The sequence below is a fragment of the Stegodyphus dumicola genome, chromosome 2 (genome assembly GCF_044657685.1).
Source record: "Stegodyphus dumicola isolate Sdum_Otavi_A_Nest chromosome 2, ASM4465768v1".
NCBI classification, from domain to species: domain Eukaryota; kingdom Metazoa; phylum Arthropoda; class Arachnida; order Araneae; family Eresidae; genus Stegodyphus; species Stegodyphus dumicola.
In genome coordinates this window covers 21,291,154-21,304,065 of record NC_140769.1, presented here as the reverse complement: position 1 = coordinate 21,304,065, position 12,912 = coordinate 21,291,154, and the positions used below count along the sequence as shown (strand labels likewise).

The window sequence follows — 12,912 nt, the reverse complement described above, 5'->3', positions numbered from 1 at the left end:
AGATATTTTACGTGAACGACGAATTTAATATTTCTTCTTTTGAATACATTTTAGTAATTATAGTTCAGTTTACTCGTGAACGTTTAAATTTTGCTGTTATCTAATGTCTGATTTATATCCAAAAAAGGTTTTATTATTGACTACGATATCTCACTTCAATAGTTCAAAAAAGTGTTATTGTTATTGTTGTGACTTATCTCACTTGTGTGACAGTAACATCAGAACAAGCCCACGAAATTCATCATGGCAAGGAATGCAAAATTGCTCCTATCATTAACAAAAGCCTTGAGCACCATACAGGTGATAGTGCGAATTTTGCTCAATTCCGTCCCCAATTTTGATGAGACGGGTCCGAGTGTCTCGCACAATCTCTTCCCTTACCACGGCCTCTCGAGAGGACTTTCGGCTAGACGTGTATTTAAAGGGCTCCCATGCTGCACAGACACTATACATCTACAAACATCCATGCCTTTTCCGGGATTCGAACCCGATTCCTTCGGTACGGCACTCAGTGGTCGGTACGGCACCACTATCTCGGTTGGGAGGCTAAAAAAAGTGTTTATCGATTATGTACGATCGGAAACTTTAGTGCCTTTTCTAAATCTTATAGATTTATCTAACATTATTTTGTATGGATTCTTTAAATGGAGATGATATGTTAAAATAAGGATATAAGTGAAATATATTTTAGAAAAAATGGCCACGGATATGAAAGAGTAAATGATGCAAATGATTAAAAACAAAGACTACATTGGGTACATTAAATAAAATAAATATGCTAATACCTCCCTCGCAGGCTTCAAATCATTAGGTATGAGCTTTAGCTGTAACATATATCAAACTTACATTGACTACATTAAGCGGTGTCAGCCGAAGACAGCCCGGTAAGATCATCGTAGACGAAGACAGATGGCAAGAACAAAAAATTGACACGCAAAACATCACGATACGAGAAAAGCAGGCAGTAAACTTAACCTTTCTAAATAATGGTGCAAAACATCGTCCTACAAAATGAATTCATTTCGGAAGTTTATAGTCTGAAAGTATCGCTGTACAAAACATCGTGCTAAAATTTAAAGTAGCTATTAGAAAATATTGAATAATAAAATAATTATAGAAATATACATTCTATGCATCTAATATGTTTAGAATTCTATGAAAGATGCTTGTTTGCAAATGCAGTTTTATTTCAAGTTGAAACTCATTCTTCCTCGAAGACGTTGCCCAGGCTGATGAACAGAAAGCTGCCGAGCGCGTCTTAGGTCTCCTAAATTCGCCTTCGCAAACCTCCTTGAACCACATGAAAACGAACCTTTCACAGCTGGAAGTCCAGTAACTTATAACTACAGCTCCAAGCTCTTGCGCAAATTCTAGATCACTGTTTAGCATCTGAAACACTCTTCAGCCCTCTGAAGTTAAACGCGATTTACTTTAAATTGAAAGTACCCCCAACGTTGAAGTCCCAAAGGTTTTAAACAACAACCGGTGACTGTAAATAACAAAAGTCCAAAGTTAAATATTTTTGAAAATAAGAAATTAAAGTTTAACCATTATGAATAAAATGGCGAAGCACGTAGTTTTGAAATCGATCTTTACATTTCACCACGTAAAGTACCTTCAAATCAGAGTCTACCACTTTGATTTGAGCATCCTTTCCAGTACAAATGTTAATTAATTTTTAGTTCTTATATCTGACGATCTCAGACACGTAATAGAAATCTTCAGATTTCTTCTGGGTACCTAATCTTTTTATATACAACTTAATTATAGTACTTATAGCTTCATTCATACACTTCTCTTCTTAATTGTATTCCGCATTTCCTCATCCACACCCTTTTAACACTCTTCCTGATCCTAATCATCATCCTTATGATTCTTATGCTATTCATCCTTCTCAGCCTCGTCAGCATCCTTTCATCCTAATTCTCTTCAACATCCTCATCGCCATCATCCTCTTTCTCCTCATCTTCATCATCATTATCAATATCAAAATCTTTAATTTTTTTTAATAATTTTGCTATTTATCCTTCGTCTCGTCCTAATAATCATTCTCTTTAACATCATTCTCCTCCTCATCTTCCTCATCATTACCATCCTCTTTAACATCTTCATCCTCATCATCTTCCCCTCCTCATTCTTTTTCCGCTTCCCATGCTTTCTATTTTCTTTCTCCTCCGTAGCCTCGTCAACGTCATCAGTTCTATTCTTATGCTTTTCCTTCTCAACCTCACCCTTTTGATCTTCCTTTCCGCTCATCAACTTTTATTTCTAAGCATCCTTATCACAAGGATTACATCATCCTCAACATCCTTCTCATATTCCTCATTCTCATGCTCTTCCTAAGGCTTATTTTTCTCATGCTCATCCTCCTCAAGCTCATTACCCTTTCATTTCCTCATTCTTATCCCTCATTGTCATCCTCATACCTACCACTCTTCAACTTTTTAATTTAATGCTACGTTATCTTTTAAGTTTGTCACCGCAAGTGGTCGTTGGCTGCAAGTACGTAAGTCCGCGCCGTCTGTAAAATATTGTATAAAAATAGGTATAATAAAAGGTCTTTTACACTCTTCCCCTGTTGTATTCATCTTCAAGTATTTGCTAGAAGTTGCAAAGATTAACATTGAAGTAGATCTAGTTACACTGCATAATAGCTAACAAGACTATATCCCACAGAAATACATTCATAAAGTCGTGATTTAATTGTTTTTTCATAGGAAAAGATAAAAGACCTTTTCTGAAATGATTCCGCCACTTACCTGCTTTCGAATTTTTTTCGAGCTTGAATAGTCATTGGATTTCTTAGTTCAAAGAAATCTTGTATCTGAGACAGCAACTTTGGCAAGATGATTTGTGTAATTTCTAACAGGCTTTCTTCATACAACAAATTAGAAATTGGGATTTTCCTCAAAATAAAATCAGCCAGTTCCTCGACTTTAAACTGATCTTACTAAAGAGTTCTGGCTGGCTCTTGGTCCTATCTTTTACAATGGGGATCGCTTTAGTGACTGCGTTTTCAAATGTTTCAAATGTATAATGTCGCTCCCTGGCTCACCGTATACAAATTTGCCAATGAATTTATACCAGCTGGCACCCTGTACTCTTAGTGAGGCAGTTGCAGTTTTAACTTTCTGTGGCTCTGGCACTGGATACAGTACAAAATGGGAACTTAACTGTTGAAGAAAATTATTTACTGAGGTTTCTCCATCGGAAGTCACTGAGGATTTCATGGAAGCCCGCATAGTGTCCACAATAAATCCAAATAACTCCATGATACAAACTGATGCCGGTGAGGTTTTGAAGCCTTCAGAAAGCCAGACTAAATGTTGACTTTTCTTGTGACATGGTCTGCTGTTGTTCGGACATCATCGTAAGGATTTTACCGGTAACCAAGTTTCAATTTATGGTAAATCCTTGAATAGACATTATCGCCATGTCTAAGATGAACTTTAGAAGGGTATAAAAGACCCTTAGTAGTTAGGATTTGAGTATCCCTGCACCCTGGAAGTGCCGTCGACCTTCAAAAGTACTTGGATGTAGTAGTAGGCGGTAATGTAGGCGAGACTGTTTGTCATATACTATGTTTTTCTAAAATGGGATTGCTTTAGATACTATGTTTTGCTTGCTGACCTCTCGGTTGTTGACTTTTGGAACATGTTTGTTGTCGTTCGGTAGGTTTCTTTTGTTTGATAGCCACCAGCTGTGAGTGCTTTTTTGTAGTATTTTTAACGTTTTTTTGGATGGTGTAAGTGAAGGACAGCAGCGACGTTGTGAATGCTTGTCCCCCTCGTACACCATTCATAAAACGCATTCGATTTTTCCTTGGTTAGAAATAGTATCTTCTTTCCTTTTTTGTAGTTTTTTGAACGTTCTTTGGATGGGGTTGGAGATGGACAGGAGCGACATTGTGAGTGCATGCCCACCACCAACACCATTCATAAAACGCCTTCTTTGGACGGCGGGGGTCGGAGACGACCAGCAGTAACCCATACAACGTCAGGTCATTCATTGGGTTCGTCGTCTTGAGTTCGCTTGTGCATTTTCGTTTTTCTTTTCTTTTCTTTTTTTTTTTTTTTCTTTTTGGAAATATTTAGTATAAAAAGGGAGTTGAAAGTGAGAATTAAGAGTAGTAGATGCAAGATGAGTGCAACAAAATGGAGTATTTTTATTATAAATTTCGTTTTATTTTTGGCAATAACAATAGTCGTCGTAGGAATATTTTTCGGAGAATTAATGAGGAATTGTGAATGGGGTGAAGGGAAAGTGGATTTAAGAAATTCTACTTGTAAGGAATCGGTTTATATTGGTCGAAAATTGTTTTTGCATGTATGTGTAAAAGAGAATAAAACAGTTTATGATATACGTTATTTTTGGAAAGATATCGATATGTTGAAAGCCGATATAATTGGCGTACAAATGATGAGGGGGGGAATTTATGAAACTATGCAGTTTTTGCAGACAAAATGTATAGACATTTGAGTCCTCGGATATCGGAAACGGTTAGATGAATGTAAATATATTTTTGTTAAAGAAAAAAAAAAAAAAAAAAAAAAAGGAATTTATCAGCGATGTTAAAATTCAAACATCCAAGTTCCTGTTTGGTTATTGGCCCGAGTCAATCAGGTAAAACTTCGTTGGTACGCGAAATGATACGAAATCGAATATATGAAGCCCCTATCAGAAAAGTAAAATGGTGTTATTGGTATTCCGCACCTTGGTTTTGGGAAGAACCAGACATTGAATTCATTCAAGGTCTTCCGGATAGATACGAAAAAGGGGATTTGATAGTGGTCGATGACCTGATGCATCGACTAAATGAGAAAATTGCCGATCTTTTTACTGCCGCCTCACACCATTGTGAAGTCAGCGTTATAGTGATATTACAAAACTTATTCCCTCGTTTAAAGGTTATGCGCGACATTAGTCTTAATGCGCATTATATCATTTTGTTTAAAAATGCAAGAGATGTCTCCCAAGTTAGTTGCTTAGGACGACAGTTATATCCTCAGAACTGGCATTTTTTGACGGATGCTTATATAAAAGCAACAACGAAACCCTTTGGTTATTTAGTTATTGACTTACACCCTCAAACATCGGAGGAGTATCGGATGCGCGAAAATCTGTTTCCAGATAAAGACGGAATACTGTGGTTATTTCGTCCGAAATGACGAAGAAGAATTTGAAAAAGCAGTATCATTTCTTGCGAATATTAGCTCATTCCCACCCATCGCAGAAACGTGCTTTGTTACAGACTGCAAATAAGGATCAAATTTTATCTCTCTGCGAAGTTTGTTTAAATATTTTGAATGGAAATATCCCCGTTAATGTACGTAAGCTGAAAAAATATAAGAATCTCTTAAGGTTGCTATCTAAAAAACACGAAAGCATACAAAAGAAAAAAAAATTTTAGTAAACCAATCGGGAGGCTTTTTACCATTGATTGCTCCGGCAATAATATCTGCCTTGGGTGGTATTTTAGGACCAGTTATTAGCAAACGACTGTAAAAAAAAATTCTTAATCCCAATTTTGGGCTACAATGGCCAAAAGAGTGGCTCTCATACCCGAAGAATTGGTATCGTCTTATCATCTTCAGAAGCCAGAACTGAGATTGGAAGATGACATAGACACGTTATTAGAAAGAGCAAAATTACCCGACGACATGAAAGCAAAGTTGTTGGGGCAACTAATCACGCGGTATCACAGAACAGTGCACGCACCACCAGAACCTATACGTGTGAGCCTTACGAATGAAGCGAAAGAAACTAAAGAAGAGAAGGGATTCCAGCAAGTGGAAGATCCTGTTATTAGGGATATTATTCTATCAACACCCCAGAAATTTTCTAGATTTCTGGTCGGAACCTCTGGTCGCCGAAAAATTAAAATCGAGGCTTTATTCATGGAACGATCGCGGAGAAATGATTCTTGACGGTAAAACGATTCAGGGATCCAGTATGGTGGATTTCTTTAATTACCTAATGAGAAATATAAAAAATGCTCAAGAGCCAAGGCATTTCGATGTATTTCTAAAGGCTATCGAAGAAATTAATATAGGATAGGGAATCAGAATGTGTTGTCTCGCATGAGAGATACCTCATCGCACTACCCCCTCACGAAAAATAAATCCTCGAGCGGCGAGGAAAATGTCTTTCGATGGCCCCCATCAAATGTGAAAGACTTCGATCATCAAACAAAAAGAAAACAGCAGAGATATAAAGTACAGCAGGAAAGAAGAGGGGGATCCCAAAGTCAAGCACCTTATAAAGAGGAATGGGAGGAGCTTTAAACGATGCCGACGCAATTTTAGAAAATATCTATTACGATGTAGAAAACCCCGCTTCGTACGGCGGAGTGGTAAGATTGGCTCGTGCCGCACAACTTCCGTTGAAAACGACGCGTCGATGGTTAATGAAACAGGATGCTTATACGTTACATAAACCAGTTCGCTTTAATTTCAAACGACGGAAGGTGTTGTCTTTCGGCATTGGAGAATTAATGCAATGCGATTTGATTGATTTGTCTAAGCTCTCTAAATATAACGATGGTGTAAAATATTTATTAACAGCAATTGATGTGTTTTCTAAACGCGGGTATGCCATTCCTTTAAAATCGAAGAGTGCAGATTCTGTACTCGAAGGATTTAAGAAGCTATTTAAGGAGACAAATTTTGTGGTGAATTTACAAACAGATGAGGGAAAATAATTTTTTAATAAAAAAGTTCGTGACTATTTTAGAAGACATGGAATACATCATTATGCCTCTAACAGCGAATACAAGGCGAGTGTTGTAGAGCGATTTAATCGAACGCTAAAATCTAAACTCTATCGAATATTTACTTACACCAATTCCTACAGGTATGTGCATGTCTTGAAATCAGTTTTGAAAAGCTATAATTTGAGTATTCATCGTAGTACTGGTTATGCACCTGCCGACGTGAAGCCGGAACTAGAAAGTGAAATTTTTGAAAAACTGTATGGCTATAGCATAAAACCGAGATACAAATTTGAGGTAAACGACCAGGTGAGGATTTCTAAAACAAGGCGAGCATTTCGCAAAGGTTATTTGCCCAGTTGGACGGATGAGGTTTTTGTCATATATAAGAGATATCCTTCGAGTCCTCCGACATATCTGCTTAAAGATTTAAAAGGAACAGTTCTGAAAGGAAGGTTTTACGAACAAGAGATACAAAAAGTATTAAAGAGTTCTCACGATTTCTGGAGAGTGGAAAAAATTCTGCAAACGAGAGGTGTCGGTGCTAAGAAAGAATATTTCGTCAAGTGGAAAGGCTTTGATCGACGGTTTAATTCGTGGGTGAAAGCGTCATGGATGAAATGACAGACGAATTCTACGTTACTCTACCCAGCAATGCGAGCATGCAGTATTTCCCTCAAAACAATCAATCATCTTATCGAACAAAACTCGCCTCTCCTCTGTTATTGAACGATTCTTGGGAAGTAGGTCTAACTGAAATTTTTATTCCACGAAATTGGTATAATGTGGGAGAGTATAACAATGACTATGTAATAACTAGGAATGTGGAGAAAAGCATTCCTATTAAATTTTCACGCCATACTTTATCATTTAATTATGGCGTTTTAGTTTCGGTAAACGCAGATGTTTCTCTATAGGAATTTTTATCAAAACTGAATGATAAAATTAGTACCATTCTCGGTAGAGAGGACGCTGTGAAATTCGTTCTAGAACATGAAGGGAGGAGTATTCGCTGGGTTCTTGCAAATGGTTTCGAAGTACACATTTCTAAAAGAAAAGCTCCTAAAATGTTACAGATGTTTTACTTACCAGATGAAGATACTATTATTAAAAAATCTCAAGTGATGAGATTCAGATCAATAGCTGAAAACAAAGATCAGTTATTTTCAATCATAAATAGGAGCCCTTCTAGCACGAAACTGCATTTGATTCCGTTAACCTTAATAAAAGCAGATGTATCTAGGGGTCTCTTTGGCGACGTAGCAAAAAATATCCAAGATCTTAAATTGGAAAATTTTGTCACTTTCACCTACGATCAGACGAAGTCCCAACTAGAAATAAAGGTGTCAGAAAACATATTACTCAAGAAAGAGCATCCTCCCTTTTAAGGATACTCGGCGTCCGCGAAAACCTTATAATTTCGCAAACGCGAAAGTTTCCTGTGCTTTTGCCCCTAACTGTGGAGGAGGGGGAAGCTGTGGAACTTATAATTAAAGGATATCCCGAAGTAACTATGACTGAAAAAGAAACTTTACATTTGCATGTCAGCGCAGGCGTATATAAATCACCGGAAACTTTATTTCGCGAATTTCAACACGTACATTTAAGACAATTAGCGAATTCAAAAGTGTTTTTAGAGGTTCCTCCAGAATCGGAGCTGGCATTTGGGAAAGGGCTGGCAGACATGCTGGGATTCGTCAACACCCATTTCAAGAGCGGAAAATATATAAGCGACTATCCTTTAGAACTGGACGGGGGCATTACAGAAATTTTTGTGTACAGCGATTTAATCGAATCACATCACGTTGGAGATGTGCATGTTCCGCTGCTAAGGGTTATTCCCTGCGTGAATGAAAAAATGATCAAATTGTGAAGCATTATGAAAAAACTATATATTTTCCTTTGCGAAAGCACTATGTGGAAACGATAGAAATAGAACTGAGAACAAGTAGCGGGAAAAAAATTACCTTTACGGGAGGAAAAACATTTGTAGTCCTGTCTTTTCGCCGTAAGAAAACTATATAAATTGAAGATTTTTCAAGCTTTCCTCTCACTTTCTTAAAACATCCTTAGAGAAATGCACTTAAATCAGAAAGAGTGCGAATCCTATTATTGTGCTCAAGTTGGTGGCGGCGGTGGTGTTTACTTTCAAGGTATACCTCACCAACGAGGTTATGGGTTTTTTGGAGATTTTCGCCGATACATTACGCCGTTGGCACTTCGAGCCGGTCGTTATTTGGGCAAACAGTTGATGCAAACAGGAAAGAACGTCTTGTCAGATGTTGCAGCGGGATCGTCATTTAAGGACTCTGCTCGGAGCAGGTTACGTGAGACCTCTAATAAAATAAAAAGTGATATTTTTGAAAAAATTACAGAGGGGAGAAGGTATAAAAAGAAAGCGCAAGAGGAAAAATCGTCAATCAAAGAGCAAGCGTTGTAAGACAAAAGCAGATATTTTTACATAAAGGTTAATAGTAATGGAAACTCAGGGGGTTATATGCCTTAAGAGCGAATTGGATCTCTTTAATGGTGTCGCCGTACAACTGGGCATCGATTCCTCTTCCTTCGTGGAAATTCACCCCGTATCTTCATTGTCTGATAAGACGCCCATAGAATTTTACATTAGCGGTAATGGTGAACACTATTTGGATTTAGCGTATACGATACTACACACACGACTTAAAATAACGAAAAAAAACGATACCAATCTCACCGACGCCGACGGGGTGGCACCTGTTAATTATATTTTAAACACATTGTTTTCCGACTGTTCAATATTTTTAAATGATAAACAGGTTTCGTCACAAGTGAATTATTCTTATAGAGCCCTTTTGGAAAGTTTGTTGTTCTATTCCAAATCAGGTCAAGATAATCTACTGAGTGCTGGCTTATTTGCAAAAGATACTGCATCTAAGCATGATGTTGTGGGAGACGCAAACGAAGGTTATACAACGCGTGCAAATCGTTGCAAGCTTAGCCAAAGCCTCGACCTCGTGGGACCATTGCACTTCGATTTGGCCACTCAACCGAAATTGTTATTCAACGGGGTTAATGTACGCATTAAACTGGAAAGGCATAAAGATGTTTTCACTTTGATGTCGGCAAACGACAATTATAAAATTAGAATTCAGCTAGCAAAACTATACGTGAGAAAAGTCAGCGTGGCTCCCTCCATCCTAATAGCACACGAAAATACTTTAGAAAAAAAAGTTATTAAGATGCCCATTCGTAGGATTGACATAAAAAGTTTTGCAATATCGAGCGGTTTGCAATCGACAACTGTAGCAAACACTTTTATTGGTCAGCTACCCACACGTCTCATTCTAGGTTTTGTATCTAATGCCGCCTATAATGGAAGCATCAAAAGAAATCCTTTTAAATTTCATCACTATAACCTAAACTACCTATGCATATTAAATGGGGGACAGATGATACCTTCCAAACCCTATCAGCCCAATTTCGAAAAAACATTTTATGGGCGAAGTTATTTAAGCATCTTTACAGATTTAAATCGATATCATTCAAGCCCCAACATTAATATCTCCTTTGATGAATACAAAGATGGGTATACATTATATGCCGTTGATTTGACTCCAGATATGGCATCTAATGAAAGCCACGTAAGCATAAATAAGAGCGGAAACATAGCCATTGATATCAAATTTGCAGCGGCCTTGCCAGAAACAGTTACCCTGATAGTCTATGCTGAATACAGGAACCTAATTGAAATAGACAAGTCACGCGGAGTCACGACAGATTATTAAAAATCATGGACGAAGTTTTGCAAATATACGGAAATGAAATTATCGAACTAGCTAAGGAGGCGGGTGCAGGCGAGGAGGTAATTCGAAGTATAGGCGATATGATGTTTTCCAATAAAATAGCGAACCTGCGCATTGCATTCTTTCTCGCTTTTGCCGAAAAAATTATTGAAATTTTCCCATCAAAGAAACATCAAGTGTACGAAGAAGTGTTTAAAAGCATATACAGAAATATTCATTTCGAACAAAGGCGGTAATGGATACTTTAACTCTGTGTCAATATGCCTGTGGCGACAGTCGAATCAAAAAAACATTTGGAGGTGTATATCCTTCCGATTTCATACCCTTACGAAAGAGACATTACTCCTCATTTATAGTGAATTCGGATCCGCATACTTTACCTGGGAGCCACTGGATTTCGATATATTTTAAGAAAAACAGCACGGCATATTACTTCGACAGTTATGGTCTTGCTCCATCTAACAAAAATATTTTAAACTTTTTAATGGCCAACGCTAACAAAACATTTTATAATAAAATATGCTTTCAAGATGATACCAGTACATCCTGCGGAAAATTTGCTCTTTATTTTTTATTTTGTATGGTAAAAGGGTACTCTTTGAAGGACCTCTGCACGAAAGATAAGAAAAAAATTGAAATTTTTATTAGGGAATTTTTTAAAAAAAAATTCAAACGTCGCCGCTGTTGTCATGCTTTTCATGCCAAGAAACAAAATTGTGTGTCTTTGATAAATATGCGTGTTATTCCTGCAAAACATCACTAACGCTTCAGAAGTCGACGATGGAACGTTACGGCTATTTGCATACTGGAAACTCCGAAAACAATCCTGTTGAAGAAGTACACGTTGAAAAAATTAATCATTTTTTCTTTAAAAACCTAAGAGACTGCATTCGTAATGCTCTTTACGATGAAAACACTAGCGGGAAAGGAAATCGTCATTACCTGAAAATTTTGAAGAATGCCGAAGTGGTCAAGCATATTCATAAAGCTGACCATCAACCACAACAACAATATGGATATTGCTACTTATACATTCAAAATGAACAAATAGCTCTTTTTTCGGCATGTAGTAAATTATATAATAGCATGTTGGATTGTGTTTCTTCGAAAAAACTGAATATGAAAGTGAATGTATAAGAGATGAAAGCTATGTAATTAAAATTGCTTACTTTGTTATTCTGAATGATGATGCTATTGTGCGAGAATTACATCGCACTTGTGTGTAACACAAACAATTTGATCAATAAAAAGGATTTTTTTTCTTTCTGACTGACTGTTTTTCTGAAAGACTGTTTTTTTTTTTTTTTTTTTTGTCTCTGAAAAAAAAATATCAGATATATAGATAAATAATACATTTTTACACTTATTTATGAGCTGCCTTTTTCTATTCCACTGTTTTGTTTTCCGGTAAAAGCATCTGCCTTGAAGAAATTAATAAAATGTAAATTCCTCCAAGAAGATACTAAAACCGGACCTCTTGGATAAGGTCCATTTTTTTATTTTTTTTCTAAAGGATTACAGAAGCTTAATACAAAATAATCATTCTTGTATGCATGATACAATGAAAAAATCAAATGAAACAAAAAACATATTACTGTTGTAAAATATATAAAGGTATCAAAAATTAAAATGAACATTTAAAAAAAAATCAAAACTATTTTTCGATGTAAATCCAATATGGGAACTAACCCATTATTTTCATTACACCATGTGAGATGTCATATTGATAATACAATAAGTAATCAAATAAAACAAAAAGTACATTTCACATTGTTACAAACATAAATGGAATCATTGCATATCAACAAAAATTTCAGGGTGTTTATAAAATAAAAATGATTAATCAGAATATTGCCATAATGTATCAGTATTTTTGTTCATATTCGACAGTTAAAAGAAAAGTTTTCTACATAACCTCCATAGCAATTATTATAACAGTGATCATGGTTAATTCGGGGACATTCGTGTATCAAGTTTCCAAAAGAAATGCAACATGAATTCTCGTCGCAAATGAAATGCAGAGGACTTTGCTTATATCTCACACCAGTTATCTTCATTTCGCATATAAGAAAGGGTATCCCTTTCATTATAACATAAGAAATGATTGAATTTTCTGAAAATTTTACATTTCGTTCTGGTAGTGTCTGGTTGACATCGTAACCACAATTCTAAACATTTGTTGCAGCTTTTCAAATAAATATTAGACTCATTATTTTGAACAATTACATGTTTTACAAATGTGATATGTGCAATCTTTAGGTGTAAAAGAAATGTAACATCATCATCAAAGAAAAACCAGGCAATAAATTGTTTAGAAAACCACTTATTAAATCGAATTCTTTCATAGAGAGTTAAACTTTCATCCCAAAATACATCTCTGTTCTCTAAGGAGAAACTACTTTCAAAATCAATCCAGAATCG

At 36.3% G+C, this 12,912-nt stretch overlaps 1 protein-coding gene across 1 annotated transcript; it reads left to right on the top strand.

The window, feature by feature from the left end:
• Window positions 1-9,186: 9,186 nt before the first annotated feature.
• Window positions 9,187-10,473, top strand: LOC146998369 (uncharacterized protein F54H12.2-like). The gene has a single exon (XM_085809676.1). It carries the CDS (start codon window positions 9,187-9,189, stop codon window positions 10,471-10,473), a length of 1,287 nt encoding a protein of 428 aa, XP_085665802.1.
• Window positions 10,474-12,912: the final 2,439 nt, after the last annotated feature.